Source organism: Cricetulus griseus, assembly GCF_003668045.3.
Source record: "Cricetulus griseus strain 17A/GY chromosome 1 unlocalized genomic scaffold, alternate assembly CriGri-PICRH-1.0 chr1_0, whole genome shotgun sequence".
Taxonomy (NCBI): domain Eukaryota; kingdom Metazoa; phylum Chordata; class Mammalia; order Rodentia; family Cricetidae; genus Cricetulus; species Cricetulus griseus.
Window position 1 is genome coordinate 83105832 of NW_023276806.1, and position 20667 is coordinate 83126498.

The window sequence follows — 20667 nt, forward strand, 5'->3', positions numbered from 1 at the left end:
TAAGTTTGCAAGTATTTTATTGAGAATTTTTGCATCTATGTTCATAAGAGAAATTAGTCTATAGTTTTCCTTTTCTGATGGGTCTATCTGTGTTTTAAGTATCAGGGTAATTGATTCTTCCTAAAAGAGAATTAGATAATGTTCCTTCTGTTTCTATTTTGCAGAATAATTTGAGGAGTATTTGTACTATTTTTCTTTGAAGATCTGGTAGAAATCTGCATTGACTCCATCTGGCCCTCGCCTTTTGGGGATGGGAAACTTTCAATGGCTAACTTTATTTCAGTAGGGTGTTATATGTCTGTTTAAGTTGTTTATCCGGTCTTGTTTTATTTGCCTTTTTATTTTGGAAAGAGGGAGAGAAAGAAGGTATGGGATTTTATTGGTGGAGATGCGGAGAGGATCTGGGAAGAGATAAGAGAGGGAAAACCAGGATCAGAATATATTGTATGAAAAAAGTTAATAAAAAGAAACAGTTGGAAATCATTGGCTTCATGGAAAATACTTTCTGGGATAATATAGAAAATAAGAAAATTCATAGGTAAGGCATATACCATGTAGGAGTGAAGAGATGAGTCGGGACATGAAGTTCGCAACTGAAAATTGAATGATTCGAGAAGGGTTCTCTGAAAAGATTGTATCTGAATAAAGGTTTAAATGAGAGGAAATGGTGGGCACATGGTTACCTGGAAACATCTTATAAGATGAGCTACATCACCATTCATGGCATACCTACAAACTGTATAGTAATTTCAAAGTTTAATAGTTAAAGGATATTATCCAATATTTAACTCTTCATATGACTCAATTTTGTATTTGAATAAGTCCAGGGTTGGAGAGACAGTCATTCAAAGAGAAAACACAATGGATTTAGGTTCTAAAATTATCATTCATAGATAGTGGAATGGTAATGTAAGCAAGCATGAGTTTATATGATAAAATTTAAATATTTTGCAACTTGTATATAACAGTGGTAATACATCTTATCAAGTCCCTACTGCAATATTTGACTATAATATGTAAATTGCCAGTTCACTTCTAAGGGTTTTTTGTTTGGTTTGGTTTGAGTTTTGGTTTTGCCAGACAGGATTTCTCTGCATATCCCTGGTTGCCCTGGAACTTACTCTGTAGACCAGGCTTGCCTCTGCCTCCCAAGTGCTGGGATTAAAGGTGTGTGTCATCATGAGAAGCCTAACTTTTATTACAAATTTGGCTAGGTGAAGTTTTCCCAAGTTGATAGAAATTTTTTAAATTGCTAAGAATACCAACAAAGATGATTGACTTGACAAAACTGTCAATAGAAGAATTGTTTACAGAAATATATCAGATTTTTATGAAATTAAGCTTTGAAAATGACATCTATGAAAAATATATAATTCAGGAATTAATATATTTATTTTATTTATTCATCCAATCCTAGCATGCCTATGTAAACATTCATTCACTCACTTTATCTATCTTGTATACTATAACTTATATTAATAAAAAATGTAGCTTTCAAAAGATTTTTCAATAAACAACATATACTACAACTAGAGAAGCAGACTATACTTTAAAGAATCATTTGTTACCTTCATCTTTGTCTTAAATATTTAAACATGTAGTCTGTCAGGCCCACTTTCTTTAAATGTTTGAGGGATCCAGTTAAGAGGTTATTCTGATAAACTAGGCTATAAATTATGATAACCTGACTAGAATAAGGGCAGTGAAGATGGGAGAAAGTCATCAAACTCTGGATAGACCCTGGAGCATTAAGTGTACTTAGGTATGAATGAAAACTTTAAATGATACAAGGTTTCTCTCCTGGACAAATGATAGCAGATGCCATTAGTGCCTTGAAGGGTATGAGAATCCCAGAATTTGACTTGGCTGTGCTAAGCTTTAGGTGTCAGCTTCATTCTTGGCCATCTGTGTAGTTTGGTTTTCAGGACTGACATTCCAGAATGGCCATTGGTAGTCATGAGGGTATGAGTAGGACAGGTGCAGAACCTAAATCCTTAATATAGAAGAGATCTATCCTTGAGTCTATTTAATAAGACAGCACACGTGATACCTTGAAAGAAGGGAACACTTGTACCATTTTTCTACTCTCATAGTTTGAAATATCAGAAAGCAATTTCCATAAGCAGCAACTACTTTGTTTTGGATACCTTGTAAAATGTTCATAATTACCATCAATTTTAGATAGTAACCCTAAACATTTTAAACTTCTTATAAAATGCCCATCACAAACAGATGTAAGACGCTGTCAAATACCATAAAACTTACAGGTGAATTGCTCCCTTGCTAGCCCTCTGCCCAGGTGTCTTCATCTTTAATGTATTTGTGTTTGTATTTTTATTACTCTATCTTCCTGTGTTAGTTGGTTCATAGCCTCCTCAAATTCAGTGTTAGACGTGGTATAAAGGAAAGGAAAGGGGACTAGAGATGTGGCTCATTTGTTAAGAGCACTCAGTGGTCTTCCGGAGGACCCAAGTTTGAATCCTGACACCAAATGACAGCCCACAAACTGTCTGTAACTCCTATTCCAGGGGATCTAATGTCATCTTCTGGCTTCCTTAGGTACCAAGCACAAACATGGTGCACAAACATATGCATGGGCAAATCACTCCTATACACAAAATAAAATAATACAGATTTAAGAAAAGAAAAAAACATAGGAATCGAAAATCAAGAGAGACAACTCTCAGTTCCCGAATCACTTCACTATTTAATACCCAAATTGGGAAAGAAGGATTTCAAATGAGGTGAGACTTATTTAAATAACTTGCAAGCTATCTCATTCTTCCCCTATAAAAATACAGGTACGGCCATAACTAAAGCCACATTCTGGTCTACACAGAAGAAAATCATTGGATAAGAAACTAATGCAACATTTCCAAAATTAACATCCGAAAGAACATTGTTCATGAAATGAACTCAAAACCAACAATGTTCTCAGGGTCATTGAATAGAAAAACAATGAAGCTAATTTATTACCTGTGCAAATGTCAGAGATTACATTACACACACACACACACACACACACACACACACACACACACATATATAATATATATATATATATATATATATATATTAGCACTTACAACATTTGTTTAATATCAAAGCACTTTTTTCTAGTGATTCACAATAACATCTAGAAATGGCACTCCTCTGAACTGTTTGGGAAACACTCTGTTAATATACATATGGATGAGGATCTCAAAAGTGAATGCTTGCCCAAGTTGGCAGAAAATTCCTCAGCACCCTTTTCCTGGCTTGGCACACAGAGATTTGCAAATCTGTATAACTATACCTCTGCAAAACCAAATTCCATTTGGATTCAATAAATTTCACTTTTATAGAAGAACGAAACTGCTGAATTATCCAATATTCACAGTTATTCAACATTCACTTTGCAAATGAATTTCCTACCCCCACCTGTTCCCAAAATGTTATCACTGAATAACTGGAATTAATTATTATAGAGATAATGATAATGATGCCAAATAATGTATTCTAATTAAATGTTCTATCATGAAGAAAGGGTTGAAATTTTGATCAATACTGATTTAATTTTGTTCTTGAGCCTCTTGGGGACATTCAGTTCTATGCACAACAATTTGATGAATAGTTAACTGAGTGACATCTTTATCAATTTTCTTTTTTACATTTAACCTTAGTCTACATAATATAGGCTTATGTGCAAATCCTTACACATGAATAAATTTTAAAGCTATTTTGCCAATTCTTTGCCACACTGCCTGTGTATTTCTGAATTAAAACTGAAAGGAGAATGCCCCTATTGTGTTGAAAGGCAGCACTTCCAAGAGAATCAGGGACTTTGCGAAAGAGCTGTCATCATGGTCTGTCAGCTGCTGATCTCACATTCACACAGAATAGGGTGATGTGTCATTATATGAGATAAAAGAAAGTAATTAGTAGGATACCAGGCAGAACAGAAACTCCAGCTACAATTGTCTTAGTCAGTGTTCTATTGATAGGAAGAGACACCATGACCAAGACAACTCTCATAATACAAAGTATTTAATTTGGGGCATGTGGTTCCAGAGAGTAGTAGGGTACATAACCATCAGAGTGGGAAGCAGACAGGCACGATGCTGGAGCAATAGCTGAGAGCTTGTCATCCTGATGCTCAGGCAGCAAGCAGAAAGAGAGAGAGACGAGGCCTGGCACAGGCTTTTGAAACCTCAAAGCCCACTCCTAGTGACATACTTCCTGCAACAAGACCACGCTTGGTAATTCTTTCAAACAGTTTTACTCCCTGTGGCCAAACATTCAAATATGTCTGAACCTATGGGAACCATTCTTATTCAAACCATCACATAAATACTTTTTTAATTATAAACCTCATTCATAGTTCTGAACCTTGGCATTATTAATTCCTTAAATGGCATCAGTAATTTCATTATAATGCTAAACTAAAAATGTTAGCTACCAACTTAATAGACGTGTTCTCAAAGACATATGACTATTTCAAAGGAGATGCTTTGAAATAGGAGTAGTTGACTCTATGTTATACAATTTCTAAATGTTTCTGTATTACATTTATAATCATGAAAAATCGAAGTCTTTAAGAGCTCTACTCAAGATTAATAGACTAAATCAAAAGTGCAGTGTCCAAAACCCAAATTTATGGTGACTTTCTGAGAGTTTCCTCTGGGTACAGAAGGAACCCACTAAAAATGCTGTCATCCTCAGGACCGACGTACAGTCCGTTCCAGTCCTTTGACACTTCTAGCCACACTTGATCTCCTGCACTCAATTTCAGAATGAGGAGGAGGGAGGCCTGGTCTACTTGCTGACCATAGAGCGTCTCTCTGGACTTGAACTGTTTCTTGTTGCGGGCCACGAGGCTGATGCGAGCAGGTCGACCCCTGACAGTGACATGATAGGAAAAGACATATGTCCCAGGAGCACTGCAGTTAAACTTCCCAGTGATGGGGCTATAATCCCCTTGGTCATTGGATAGAATCTTGTCAAATTTGATGGGGATGTTTGGGGCAGGAAAAGGCTTGGACAAAAGGGCACTAAAAGCCGATTGTGGAACTTGAGTGGCCTCTCCTTTGGACCCCTTGACACCCCGGGAGCCCTTCTTCCCAGTAGGCCCTCGAGCCCCTTTGCTCCCAAGCTCACCCTTTGGCCCGCCAGGTCCAGTAAAACCAGGAGGACCTGTATCTCCTTTTTCTCCCTTAGGGCCAGGATCACCTCTGGGTCCAGGTAGACCATCCAAGCCGCCTTTGCCTTCTGCCCCAGCATCTCCTCTGCTACCTTTTTCTCCCTCCATCCCTGCCTCGCCTTTCTCTCCCTTTTCTCCCCTCTCCCCAGGATCTCCACGGTTGCCTTTCTCCCCAACAACCCCCTTCTCACCCTTGACCCCAGGCTCTCCAATAAAGCCATGGGCACCAGAGGCCCCAGGGTCCCCTTTCTCTCCTTTAGTGCCATTCCCACACAGGTCCCCTTTGGAGCCTTTTTGTCCTTTTGTTCCTGCCGGGCCGATGTTTCCTTTATCTCCCTTGGGACCAAGTCCACCTGAAATGGAAAAGTAAAATAATGCTTAAGAATCATGTAGGCTATGACAGCATTCTATTACCATAGACCTAAAATATTAAAATATTAACAACCAGTGGGACCTGTAAACCTGGTTCTTGTCTCCGTAGTGTCTGCTTCTACGAGTCATTAAATGTAGTGAACAGTAATTACCATGTCATGTTCTCAGAAGAAGAATAGCTAAGGTTTCCAAGAAACAATAATGTTTTGGGTTTTTTTCCTTTACTTTTAAGATAATACAGAACTGTTTTATTCCTCTAGCTTTTGCATTTGGTCAGAGTCATGTAAGCCCTTCAATTTCTGTTTTAGCCATCTACACCCAGTCTCGCAGGTCCAAAAATGGAAACACAGATTCCTTCTGATGAAAGCTCCAGAAAGGGAGAAGAATAGACTATTTGCTTAACGTCTCAACCCCTAGACTCACCCTGTCCAATGACTACATTGAGTTATTAAAATAATGAGAATCTGAATACAAACCTTGTCATACCTACTTCTCCAAACAGGAGGAGACAGGGCTTGCCTGTCCTGTACTCTGGTCCTCACATGGTAGATTCAACTTTACCTTGCTCTCCAGGCTTTCCTGGGTATCCTGGAACACCACCTGCTCCTTGGTCCCCCCGTTCTCCCTTTAGTCCTAAAATAGTACAGGGATTAATTTCAAAGCAGATATGTCATTTGGGATAAATCTAACAAGTGCCACATTCCAAAGTTTCTTAACAAATTTGCTTAAAGGTAAAACAGTATGAAAAAGGAATGTGTTGAAGGGCATTGGGAGTGTTGAGTTCTGGTTAATGGGAAGCCACTTAAAGGAGAGTAAGAGCTGATCTCTTTGAGCAGAACTCCTCTTTTTCACCACCTTCACAAGATTCTTTAAATTCCTCATGAAATTCCTAACAGTCGGCAAATGTGTGTGTGTGCTGGCCTTTTTCCTATTGCAAATGTTGAATGGCAGTCAAAATATCTCTTTTGTTTGTCACCCACCATAGAAGTTTAAACAGACAGAGGAAAAGAGAGAGGGGAAGGAAGGAAGGGAGGGAGAGAGGGAGAGAGCACCCCACTCATCCATCAGCTAAAATTACCACAAAACGAATCCAGGAATGAAAAACTACACTTAACAGGCACTATCAAAATTTTCATTGCATGTTGGAATAACTTTTGTGTACTCTTACAGAGCCACAGGAAACATTTATGATAATAAAGGATTTAGACATTCAGATATTTGCCAAAATAACAAGGCAGAGAAATCCAACATGGGTCACTCTAGGACCTGGCTTCCTAAGGAGCTGGCTTCTCTATTATTACTCCACACAAAAGCATGGGGTACCAGGAAAATGTCTAAATGTATTCTGACAGGTTCTGATGTTGATTGCAATTGAAGGACCAAGCCTATTCCCTCCTTGTCAGTAACGGAATGCTGGCCAGCTTCACCCAGCGTTACCGGCATTCTTTTTATTTTATTTAAAACCAGATTCACTGTGTGTCCCTGGCTGTTTTGAAATTCACTATGAAGATCAGACTGGCCTTGAACTCAGAGAGATTTGCCTGCCTCTGCCTCCCGAAGTGCTGGGATTAAAGGTGTATTGCTATGGGCATTACTGGCATTTCTTAAATTTATTTAAGGAGATTAATTGCCTTAATTGAAAGCATTCAGTTAGATGATGACTAACTAGCATGCAACCATTCAAGCAAGGCTTTGGAAATTTTTTAGCTTTCATTCTTAACCAGGAGTCCACGATAAGTCTGGAAGTAAAAGGAAAGTAGAGTTGCCACTTTATAGAGACTGGCTGAATGAAACTACTTTGATCATTCATCAAAGCATCTTCTTAAGAACCGTATCTCAAGGTACCTCCCGGATTTTCTTCCACTTCCAGAAGTCTAGCTTCCAAAATGTATGAAGCACCAAGGAGCTTCATCACTCATCCTTATTTCACAGGCTCCCCGCTATTATAATTCAGCCACAAAAGGACTAAATGTTTCCAAGAATGAAAATCGCAGAACTGACAAGTGCGAAGTAGTGCTCTCTTACCTAAGCATATTTTCTGAGTAATTACTTCACTGACTGTTCCAGCAGGAATGAGTTAGGCAGTTCCTGAGCCACACAGAGGGTGATGTATATATGATATTAGGCCTTCTGACATATGACACTGAAGCTAAAACACTGAGCTTGATGAATAGATGATATTTCTATAGGGTACCAGTATTCACTGAGGTGAATTCTAAATATCCCAGTGAATCTGTAACTTTACAGTACATTAAAGTGCCCAAAGAACCAGGCATTTCTGGGGAAGAAAGACTTGTATGCTGATGTATTCAGAGTTATAGACTTCTTGGGCAGGAAAAGATCAATGAAAGTGTTCATAGCTACAAATCTGCTTTGATAAACAGGTTGTAAGTCAATAAACGTCCACTTCTGCCAGGTTCCAGGCAGTGTAAAATCATTGTTGTGTTTTAATTATTTCCTATATTTTGAGATTATAATATTTATTCAGCAGCCCATAATTGATACTGCCTCTGATTTCAGACTGAGCCAAAGACAGTATCAAATTCTCCTTAATATCCAGCTCTCTACCTAAACTGAGTATTCTGCAGGGTTGCCTGCTCTAGTGCTATTTAATGTTAAATTAATTGTATTGTTAAGGAAAAAATCCATACTTAACCGGGTGTGTACAACTCAGTGGAAGAGCCCTTCCCTAGCATGTATGGCCTCATTTCCCAGTACTAGAGCAAGGAAAAGAAGGAATACAAGATCGCACACTGAAAGAAAGGAACTTTCCCTGAGACTATACTGTGTAACTTCTAGTATCTGGGTCACACTGGTGGCCAATAAGCAGTGGAAAGGCTATTCAAGAGTTTCTCTTGGTATTTTTTCTTATGATTTGTTTGTTTTGGTTTCTGTTCTTGGTTTTGGTTTTGGTTTTAGGAAGCATGGAGAAAGAGAGAGAGAGAGAGAGAGAGAGAGAGAGAGAGAGAGAAGAGAGAGAACATCAAGTTAGGTGGGTAAGGAGGGGATCTGGGAGGAGTTGGGAGATGGAAAAACATAATCAAAACATAATGTCTATTTCCTGATCCCTTCCTGGAGTGTGTGTGTGTGTGTGTGTGTGTGTGTGTGTGTGTGTGTGTGTGTGCGCGCGCACGTGCGCGCGAGTGCGTGCATGTGAGAGAGAGAAAGAGAGGGGAGGGATTCCCATTTACCTGTAAGTTTTTCAAGTGGCAAGTATAAATTTAATATTTTATGTCAAATTTATATGTGAGATGATTTATCAAGTGTTTGCACTCTTAAAAACCCACTTTCAATAATCTAGCCTTTTTTTAGCAAACTGAATTTCTTAAGAATGATGCAGTGTCTCCCTGAGTTTGATCTGAAATGGAAGGGTTACTTACCCTTCTCTCCTTTCTGGCCTTTGGGGCCTTGTGGTCCAGTGATTCCTGGCGGCCCTGGGCTGCCAATGTCACCAGTTTCTCCTTTAGGACCTAGAAATGAAGTTTTACAATCATCACAATAGAAAAATTGTATTTTGAAATTCATTAGTTCAGAGGAAGAGGCAGTTACTTTATTGAACCCAAAAGCTGCCAATGTCCTAATGATAAAATCTGGTGTGAATAAGCCATTACGGAGTTCTAAGGGCAATATTTTTGTCTGATTTGCAATTTTGTACTACCTGAATAGATAAATTGAGCCCATTAATACTTGTCACTATAGTCATGGCAGTGATCAAATGATTCAGGGAAGCGGCACTATATCAAATGACAAAAACAAAATGATTATCTGACACTTAACCTCATAGGACCACACTTTTAAATTGGAAGTAAAAACACAATACCAAACACTTTGAGATTCCCATTCATCCACTTAGTCCTTGATTAGGAACTATTTGTGACATTTCCTGTACAATAAAGCATCTTGCTAGGTACTAGAAATCCGGTCATCCCCACAGGGATGAGAATCTATGCAAGATAAATATTAAACAGATGAACATAAAAAGAAACAGAAATTGTCCCACTGTAGTTGGTATAAAGAAAAATAGGAAGATTCCACTGTAAGTTACAGTTCAAAATAAAATGAATTGTATTTATGGGATCAGAAGAGAATTGCCTGAGAAAACAGTATTAAGCAAAGACTCAATGAAGGAATTAGAATTTCTTGAAGTGTCTTTAAAAAAAACAAACCAAAAGAAACAAAGAGACAAAAAAGTGCCTTCAAACAACTGAAAAATAGCATTGTGCATGAAAGTAGTGACCAAGAATGGGGATAGGGGCTGAGAGGCAGACACAGTGGAGATCATGCAAGTCTCTGATGTTACTGGATATTGTCTTAATTACTATTGCATTGTTGTGAAGAGACACCATCACCAAGACAACCCACAGAAATCATTTAATTTGAGGGTCACAGTCCCAGGGGATAGTAAAGTACCTTACCATCACAGTGGGAAGCAGACAGGAAGAACACTGAAGCAATAGCTGAGAGCTTTACATCCTGATCCACAGGCAGTGGGCAGAGACAGACAAGGTAGGCTGGGCCTGGCTTGGATTTTTAAAACCTCCAAACCTACCCACAGTGATACTCCTCCAACATGGCCACACCTCCTAATCCTTCCTAGATAGTTCCCAAACTGGGAACTAAGCAGTTGTGGAATATTACTTTAACTAGGCAAAGATGTATTGCATTTGTTTACATTGCATTTGTTTAACTATGTAAAAATGTGTTACATTTGTTTGTGCTGAATTTGTTTAACGATGTAAAGATGTGTTGCTTTGCCTGCCTAAGGCACTTGGTTGATCTAATAAAAAGTTCAACAGCCAATAGCTAGGCAGCAAAGGGATAGGCAGAGCTGGTTGGCAGAATGAATAACTAGGGGGAAAGAGAGCAAGAACAGACAGACAGACATTGAATGAAAGAAAGGTTAAAAAAAAAAGCCCCACAGCAAAACATAGATGAAGAGAAAGAGGTTAAATTAAGTTATACGAGCTAGTGGGACAAGCATAAACTAAGGTCAAACATTCATAATTAACCGTAAGTATCCATGTCGTGATTTGCAAGCTGGTTGGTGGCCCATAAGAAAGCCTGCCATACTAAGCATGTAAATAGGAGCCCATGGGGGCATTTCTCTTTCAAACCACCACAGATATGCTTATTCATCCAGGCAGACACTTGCCTAGAAATCACCTAACTCAATTAATTATTCTTTCTGCAAGTTCAGACCTATTTGCAGAGCAAAAATTGCTTTTTACTTGGAATAATTCAAGGCTAATTTCTCCAAAAGTTTACCATATAGATAATCACACTCAATGAAATTACAAAATTTCATTTTAATTATAATTAAGGTTAATGGAATAGAATGAAACAGAAAATTATATTCAGTAGAATTCATCTTTGGAAGAAACTGTAAATTTGGAGAAGAAAACCTTTAATAAATTGTTTGCAGTAGAGGTTAGGGCTGAAGGCAGTCTCTTCCATTTGAAAGAGAATTGCATGGAGAAGAGAAATAGAGATAGACTAAGCAGAGGAGATGAGGGTAAACAAGAAAGTCAATCACAGTTTGCTGTGCAGTGTCTCCTCCCAAGGTTCGGTGGGGTTCTACTACTGAGGGAAACAACAAAGCACACCCCTGAGTTGGCAAAGAAGCATCATGCTACTGCATGTGGGGCCCAGAGGAAGGCTGACTACCATGACATCTACATGTATACCTAGGATGTATTCTCTTTAACATCTTAAGGTTGAATAGAAGGGAGAAATCTAAGTTTTCAAGGTAAACCAATTGATTTTGCCTCCAGTCTTTGCACTGGCAAGTGCTGCAACCTCTTAGTTGACCAAATGCTCACTGAACCAGGAGCACATCACCAGGTGCAATATAAAAATATCTTTAGTGTTTTTATAAAGATTAAGAAATGATGTAAAAAATTCTTCTTAACATGGGAAACCCACAGCAACTGAACCATAAACAAGCAAGAGATGGAGAGCTTCCTTCTGGACACTAAATATAACTCTAAAGTTTCGCGATTTTTTCATCCATAAATTGGATCTAAGTGAACTTTTTAAAGTAGATAATACAGGAGGAGGAGGAGAAAGAGGAAGAACTGTGGTTCACATGTAAAATTAATAAATAAAATACAATAAAATAAAAAGAAATATAAAATGTATCATGTGATGCCCACAAGATGTGTGTTCACCTGACCAAAGACAGAGAGTTAAGGAAATTTTGAAATGTTTGGATTTGTGTATGTTTATTCTTTTCCTTTGAATTTGTTCAATGCTGCTCTTATATTAGATTTTTAATGAAAGAAACACAGAAAGAACAGGAAGAGTCACTAAACAAATCTGTCTAAGTATTCAGGAATATGTATGTATGTATAAACACATGGGTATACACATATATGCATGTAACAACAATTAAAGAAAAAAAAGAGGCCATGAATTTGAAGAAAGCAAAGCAGGGTGCATGGGAGGGTTTGGAGAAAGAAAAAGAAGAGGGAAATGATGCAACTATATTTTCATCTCAAAAAAAATAAAAATAATTTCAAGAAAGTGTTAAGCTCAAATAACTATTTGAATCAAAACAAAAACAAAAACAAAACAGGATGCTGTGGTATCAGGCCCAGAGAATTTCACAAGGTAGACCCACACTCCCTCCACATTAACTGAGTGATAAATGTAGTTTATGACGGATTTATTCTATTTCTGACATCACATATTCATATTGATTGTGTTTCCAAATAACCCTGCTTCCATTGTTGAAACTGAGACTTAAGAAAGTAATGAAACCTTCTTAGGAAAGGGATCTGGTAGAGTCAACCTTCTGAGCTCAGCCTGATATCCTGGGTCTGTAATTGCAACTTCTTGAAAAGCTGAGGTAGCAGTTAGGCAAGTTCCTGATCTGCTTGACCTTCTGGGTGATTTGAAGGCCAATATGGATAACTTTGTGAAATGGTCCCAAAAGAAAAAGTGGTAGAACAATAAATAGCCTAGTATGCACAAAGCCCTGTGCTTAATCCACAGCATAACATAAATAAATATAACATTCTAAGTCAGATGACATAACCCTAGATTATGACATATGAGTAATACAGAAAGACTAGAAACTTGGCACACATCCCAAATATATGTCACAAAGATTAGAAGAGAAGCTGAAGGCCAAGAACAATCCAGTCTCCTGTGTCATCCGGTGAGACAAAAGCCCTCTTGCTATGGAACTCGCTATCTTCTCTGGCCCTGACTTTGGGCCATCCTTAAGCAGCTTGCCAGCCAAATAAGATATGAAGAGTTCTGATAAATATGGTGTCCTCAGCCTCATTACATTTCCAATAGTGTGTCATCAGCCAGGAAATCTTGGGGTCCTAATCGCATTCTCTTTACCCCTTAATCCATCCCAGCATAAATAGCACATCTCTGTAAGACCCCCTACCACAAGATGAAATCAATTAAAAGCTCAGTGGGGGTGCATAGTTAACTGATTTTATAGCTTTATGTTCCTCGGGCTCAATGCCACAAACATTATATGAATTTTTTCAGGGAATGGTGCATTTAAAATTGACATTCTGATCTTTATTTTTATCTTAAGTTATCTACATTGCATAGCACATAAAAAGCCAGTGTGCATTACAGGAAAACTGAGAGCATATTCAATATATATGTGTGACATCTGAGATTTCAAAATAGTAACCACAGTGTTCAACAGAGAAAATTGCTGGGCAATGACAGTGTTGTTCCTGCATTTCAATGAGGACCAAACTGAATTTTACACTTCATTCTCCACTCACAGCCCTTCCACTTCTAATCCTAACTACAAATAGCATTCAAAAAAGTTCCATCAGTCGCCACACTTTCTTGCCACGCAATAGAAGTTTCATTTACCATTTTTAAAATCAACCTTAAAAAAACCTCCACTGGTCATAGCCTGAGCTGCCTAGAAAACCTCAGCACCAGGGCTGCAGTTGGGAGTTCCTGACTCTGTTAGAACCAGCACTATTAATACAGTAGGTTTTATACTCAGTACAGTAGGCATAGGCCCTGTATGGTTAATAGGAAGAACTCTTGAAATATGGCTGCGTTTGAAGCTGAAGAAGTTGCACAGGTTAAGAATACAGACTGCTCTTCTAAAGCACCTGGATTCAATTCCCAACACCCACATGATGGCTCACAGTCATCAATAACTCCAGTGTCAGAGGACCTGATACCTTCTTCTGACTTCTTAGGGCACCAGGCACACTCGTGGCCCACAGACATCCATGCAAGCAAAATACAATACCCATGCAATAAAAATAAATCTTTTTAAAATAAATATAGCTGTGATTACTGAACTGCATTTTATCTCAATTTGAGTATGTATCAATAACCACGCTTCCATTTGCATTCATCACATTCTTAAGGACAAGTAGCCCATCGCTGCCACTTTCATGGCAGTGCAGAACAATTCTATACCCCAATCCCTCCTCTCTGGGGATGTTCAATTGGGCATTTTCAAGTACCTTGTTCTCCCATCTTTCCAGGGTTTCCTTTCTGCCCAGGGACAAGTGAACAACAGTGGCAGCAATTCAAAAAGAAACCAGCCGTGTCCAGAGAGAAGCTTTCAAAGGGAAAGAGACTGGCAGTGGCTGAGGCAGAGGGGTCTGTGGTGGGCTCTGCGGTGGCTGAGGGAGAGGGGCCAGTGGTGGGCTCGGCCATGGCAGCCATTTCTGTAAGGAGGGTTTCTTCGTCATCCAGAGAGAAGCCATTGGGTGGCTTTAGGCCCTTCAGCATCTCTTTCCCGTCGGGTTTCTTTGTAAATTTGCTGTATGGTGTGGTCTTTGCTACTGCATCCACATCAGTCACAGCCAAAACAATTAGAAGAACACAAAGCCAAGAAAATATCCACATGTTTGAGGCTGGAAAGAAGACATAAAAATATACACAAATTATAAGTGGTCCAAATAAAAGCATTAATACCATCTATCCTTACAGGAGGGGGAAAAAAGTAAATCTCTGAGACACAATAATAAACAGCATGTGTGATTTAGAATGATACACTACTGGTCTATTTTATGTGTAAGTGTATGTGTGAGTCACCATGGAGCATTTTATTTCAAGTATTTATTAGGAGGAGTACTTTGCTTTCAGTTTTCCCTTCTGGTTATTTCTTGGTGTTACGTGTTCTCAAATGGTGTTCTCAATCATTTAAATTATCTTGCCAAATAGCAAATATGATCTATAATAAGTGCAGCATGCCTTAATAGCTCATATACCCTGTGGAAAACAAATATGTGTGATTTCCTCCCTGACCTCACTCAGATTTATAGGAATCAAATACATTTATATTAGAGGGAGATGAAAAATATTGAGCTGAATAGTTTATTCCAGCAAACTCAATTATTTCAAAAAAAAAAAAGTACTGGTAAAATAGTCTTTAAATCTACTAGGGATAATGGCGCTGTTGTGAGAGCACTCTTATGGAATCTATTATAATAAATGGAGAGGGAGACAATTTTAAAAATCATAACTTTGAAAATATGCTATGTCCTTAGATTTTTCACATGCCACTTAACTCATAGACTCTTTGGGGAGTTTTTCTGAAAACTCACATTTATCTTTGGGTGTTTAATTAGGCAAGTGTGGTTATTTTTATTAAGATTTTTGTACCAACATCCAAAGAAACACGATATAACACTCCCAGTGAAGTGAATTGGGATAGCTCACCATTCCATTCCCCATTAATTCCAAACAGGCTGCTAATAGGTAACCCAGGTTACAATGTATTTTCTCTGATATGAGATGAGGGGGAAAAATGGTAGAGACAAGAAATAAGAGAATTTACATAAAAAGGGGACAAAAGCACCTAGTGTGTGTAGAGCCCCTATACATAGCTCCACATCATCAATCCAACCAGCTCTCACAGTATCTATGCCAGGCAGATGCCACACAATTACTCACCACCACAAATGAGGAAACAGGCACCAAGAAGTTATATACCTTGTCCAAAGTCATAAAACCAGTAAATTTTGAATTTAAGGCTCAAATGCAGTTCCGTTTAATTTCAAAACCTAAACTCATTTCCACAAGTCACGTGGACTTTATAAGGATGGGATTAAAGAACAATAAATTCCAGGTTAGCTCAGTGGAGCTGTGGAAGAGACGGCCATAAATCAAAGTAGAGGGGAAGATACAAAGATGGGATGCTTTATGTTCAATACTGAATAAAAAATCAAAAATGCTAGCTTTCTGTTTGCTTGTTTTTGCTGCTATAGTCATTGACTTGAGAATTATTGGCTGGCATTGGCAATGTCACAAGGGATGAGGAATTATTTTTAATGACACCAGACATAAGTCATGGTCCTATCCTCGTGGAGTTGCATTTAGTAAGAAGAGATGAGAGACATCAAAAGTAAAGAAAATGGGAACAGCACTTAGTTCATCATGCATGTCATTCCAACTGCATACATGCCCCATACACACCACAAGCCTTCCACCCACAAGATAAACATATACACATGGGTGGCATCCATCAGCCAGTTACACCCTCCCCAGCAAACACTAGACTAAAGCTTCCTAAACTGTGGGTCAGTGGACTCTATATGAAGCCATAGGTGGTGAACAACATTAAAAATTTAGTAACAGTAATAAGTTTTTGAACACACAGGAACCAAAATTTAATTCAAAATCTTGAATCTGGAGTGCTTCTAGTCATGCTCATCTGGGTTGTGTCACATGACTTTATATAACCCTGGGCTCTAACAGCACAATATTTAAACTTTGCACTACGTACCCCAACATGCCACACAATGCCAATTAAAACAGCCTGTGACAGGTCAGCTCAGGTTCCAGATGACTGTGTACTATGAATTGCAGTGTTCTTACTGTGCACACTGCACTTACAGAAACATAATTACTTAATTATGGAAAACAAAGACAATTGTTTCCTACTGTCATGTTAATCATCAAATTAGTGTGTCTTTGGATTGTGCTGTGTTACAATGCTATTTGAGTTGTTGTCTTGAATTTCATTTAAAAAAAATCCAGTACAATTTGGCTTGGTGGTAAGACAGAATTTCCACCAATTTCTAAACTAAACAAAATCCTTCCATTTTGTACTTTGTATTTAAATAAAGCAGTATTCTTAGTGCTGCCAATTACCGTATTGGAATGTCACTCAACTCTATAAAATGTTTGAGATCCTCTGCATTCAGCAATATCAAACATTCAGCTAAGATTTAACTCTCAGTATTTATGTAAAAATAGACATACCCTGCTTGTTAGCATGCTTATTTGCCCTTGTTTCTTATAAATGGTAAAAGCCATGCATGAAACAGATAATCATTTGAAAATAAATTTTGTTATGATTTATCAGCGGCTGTTTGGTCTGTACAACTGTTATATACACATGTATGTTAAGTGTGCATAAAAAATTTCTCAGGTAAAAAGAAGTCAAAAGTGGAAAACTTTAAGAAGCCTTTGTACTTTTTTTTTTTTTTTTTTTTTTTTTTTGGAGACAGAGTTTCTCTGTGTAACATCTCTAGCTGCCCAGGAACTCGCTCTGTAGACCAGGTTGTTCTCAAACTTCCTCCTGCCTCTGCCTCCCCATTGCTGGGATTAAAGGCATGTGCCACCACACCAGCTTAACCACAAGATATTATTGACTATAAAATAACTAAACTTTCACTATTGGTACAATTGCATTCCATAAAACAATCCTTTGGTCAACCACCACTTATTTAAACATCTAAAAATCCTATGAAAGTTCCTCAAATAGATAAATATTAAATTCCATCTCCATGCCCTGAAAATACACACAGTCCCATGCCTTCAAGCCATAATGAAATCAGACAACTGGAAGAAAGCCAACGTGAAATAGTAATAGCTTTTAATTTTTCTACAATTTTATTCTAAGCATAATCTCAGCATGAGGGAATCTGAGGCCAGAAAAATGTGAGTTTGAGGCCAGCCTGGGCTTCATAACAAGATTCTGTCTCAAGGAAGGAAGGAAGGAGGGAGAGAGGAAGGGAGGAAAGAGGAAGGGAGGGAAGGAAGAAGGGAAGGAAGGAAGGAAGGAAGGAAGGAAGGAAGGAAGGAAGGAAGGAAGGGAGGGAAGAAGGGAGAGAGGGACAGGGAAGGAGGGAGAAAAGTAAAAACCAAACAGAAGTTTACAAAGGGCTGAGTGTTATCATCCTAGCTAGGACCTACTAGGACATTTCAAGTTATCTTCAAAAAATAAAGTCATTTGTTTGGAAAGATGGCTCAGTGGTGAAGAGCACTTGCTGCTCTTGCAGAGGACCTGAGTTTAATTCCCAACACTCACATGGGGGGTGCTCACAACCACCTGTGACTCCAGCTCCAGGGGCTCTGATGTCCCTTTCTGGCCTCAAGATGCACCCACACATAAATGGAATATATTCACATGGACACATAACACACATACATTAAATAAATAAATAAATAAATAAATAAATAAATAAATAAATCTGTTTTTAAATCAAGTCATGAGGAAATAGCCTTTCTTTTTACTTACTGGGGCACATCAATGATTCCTTCATATGTACATGGTATTGTTTTTATCCCGTAAGCATTTTGTAATAGGGTCTTAGAAAATTAGTCATGGTAGGACAAGGAAGAAATAGCTGCAGTGCACTGTACAGGAGAAGGGGTCCAGCATTGGTAATCTATCTGGTACTGTTTTAAGCACTTTTTAACAGTTAGGTTGATTATACCACACAAGAACCAAGCAAGGTAAGACTTACTGTGCCCATTAAATAGGTTATAAAATGGAGGCACAGAACAGCTAGTGTAAAAGGAGGAGGAAGTGATGTAATTTATTTCCACTAAAATCAACACTTAAAAAATAAATTAATAAAACATAGCCCCCAGACAAAATATGCCACAAGTAAGGACTTTAGACAGAATTTTAAGTCACTAAGACAATAAAGACAAAAGAAGTTTTATGTATGAAGTTTAGTGACGGTTAAATCCTTACAAGGGATTTAAAAGTAAAGGCTGGAGAAAGAGGATGGAGGCCTGGGGAGAATGCTCAGTCAGTGAAGTACTTGCCCTGGGAGCATGAAGCCTGGTGTTCCAGCATCCCATGTGAAAATCCAAGGGCAGTTACACAGGTTTGCCAGCCCCATACTGGAGAGGGGAAGACACATATCCCTGGAGCTCACTGACCAGCCCAACCTAGCCAAGAGCCAAGACTTGTGGGAAACCCCATCTTAAAAATACAGTGGAAAGTGACTGAGGATGACATCTGACATTGACCTCTGGCTGCCACATGCCAAACACACACATGCATGTATGCCCGCTCTCACATGCATATACAACATATGGAGACAGACAGGAGTGGATGAGATTTCCAGACAGAAACTTGAATACCCTGTGGCTTTTACTTCTCCTGAATATAATCTAGTCTATTAAAACAATTAAGAAGAGTGTAAAGTTAGATCTCCTCTATTTCTTTGTTCCCAGGGTCAAGCTCAATGATTGACAGATGGTAACTGTTTCATAAATGTTTTCTGAACTGCAAGTAGAAACAAGAAAGGGCAAGGGGAGTAAATGTGATAAAGTACAGTCCTAAACACCTATGAAAATGTCATAACAAAACTCATTATTTTATAGACTAACTTAAAATGAATGTTTGCAGATGAAATAAATATTGTATTAAATATAGAAGTTGCACTGATACCCTCAGCTTTCTCCCTTCCTGGATTCACACCCTTTACAAGTATGAGTTTGTACTTAGAAGAAAGTAGCACTTCTCTGCTGATCCTCAACCTACCTCTGTCATGTGACTCTAGCCAATGCTATGAGGGAGGAGCGAAAAGAACCCAACCTCAAGCCAGCTCCTGAGCAAACTGTTCCACATATTTTGTTTTGTTTTGTTTTGCCTGCCCTCTTGCCAGAATGTGAATATCCTAGCTTAATGATCACAGGAGGAGGAGAAGGGACACAGAGTTGCACTCCCCCAGCCAAACACAACTTAGACTGGAGTCCCCAACTAACCTGAGTACATATGAATGATCCCAGTTAATACCAGGTGGAACCAACTGAGATCATATAACTACTTCCTGTCCTACACATATGTCCCTGCAATCTACTGCTGTGTAACAAAGTACCCCCACCTCCATAGTTTAAAACAACAGCTGTCTCATTAGCAAAAGACCCTCCAGCAAGATTCTGAACCTTCAAATGTATCATCTACACCAGGATTATGTTCAGCTTTGTTCTTGGTGTTGATAAATATTGAAAAATGAAACAATTTCAGTTGCAAGGATATGTGTGCATATGCTTCATGAGTTGCAGTGATGACCTTTTTCTACCTTATATGTAGGACATTCTTCCTCCCTCTAACCCTAGAGAACTGCATAAAATTATAAGGTGAACTTGTATGTCAACAACATCATTTTCCCATTTGAATTTTAACTTCTTACAATGTTTAGACCAGTATCTTATAATCTGTTCCTTAACACCTTTGTGTTTCCATGCCCCCCCTCTCTCTCAAACACACACAGAGAGAGAGAGAGAGAGAGAGAGAGAGAGAGAGAGAGAGACATTATTCTTTCCTTTTATCCAGTCCACATAGTTGATGGGGGGTGTCTTTCTGTATACATGTTTCTCTTATTAGTTGATGAATAAAACACTGTGGCCAATAGAGGCAGGGAAATAGGCAGGACTAGGAGATGAGGAGAATTCTGGGAAAGGTAGGCAGAGAAAGCCCACCAAAAGGAGACACCATGTAGGCCACCAAAGGAGTAACAGATCCGAGCATTCTCTGGTAAGCCAAAACAATATGGAATTACATAGATTTATAGAAATGAGTTAATAATTAAGACAGAGCTAGGCAATAAGAAGCCCTAGCCATTGTCTGGCAGTTTAATAATTAATATAGCATCTCTGTGTGCTCATTTGGATCTAAAGCAGCAACAGGACTCGGCAGGAAAGAAAATCCAGCAATACATAGTCACTGAAAGTCTCCTCTTCCAGGTACTACATCAAACACAGGAGTCACAGGACAAAACATTTGTAGAGATCCTATTTCAGTGGAAACAACAACTATCAGATGGTGAGCATTTCAGACTGTGGGGGACGCTATGCAGGAAATAAGTAGGGGTAGTTGATAAAGAGTGGCAAGGACAACCTGTCTGAGGAGGCATCACTTAGCT

General features: G+C 38.6%; 1 protein-coding gene across 1 annotated transcript; it reads right to left on the reverse strand.

Moving 5' to 3' along the window:
• Positions 1-4633: 4633 nt before the first annotated feature.
• Otol1 (otolin 1) lies at positions 4634-14401 on the reverse strand. Its single transcript, XM_027391628.1, has 4 exons — positions 14014-14401; positions 8932-9021; positions 6113-6184; positions 4634-5532 (listed from the first exon to the last, which is right to left on the reverse strand). The coding sequence occupies exons 1-4, from the start codon at positions 14399-14401 to the stop codon at positions 4634-4636; spliced, it is 1449 nt and encodes a 482-aa protein (XP_027247429.1).
• Between the last annotated feature and the right edge of the window lie 6266 nt (positions 14402-20667).

What these genes read in the sequence shown, in the direction of transcription:
- Otol1 (XM_027391628.1), bottom strand. Translation starts at nt 14,401, where the DNA reads ATGTGGATATTTTCTTGGCTTTGTGTTCTTCTAATTGTTTTGGCTGTG. An exon ending in TGGAAAGATGGGAGAACAAG is followed by an intron (nt 9,022 to 14,013) that starts GTACTTGAAAAT and finishes CTTCATTTCTAG; the next exon opens with GTCCTAAAGGAGAAACTGGT. An exon ending in AGGCCAGAAAGGAGAGAAGG is followed by an intron (nt 6,185 to 8,931) that starts GTAAGTAACCCT and finishes GTACTATTTTAG; the next exon opens with GACTAAAGGGAGAACGGGGG.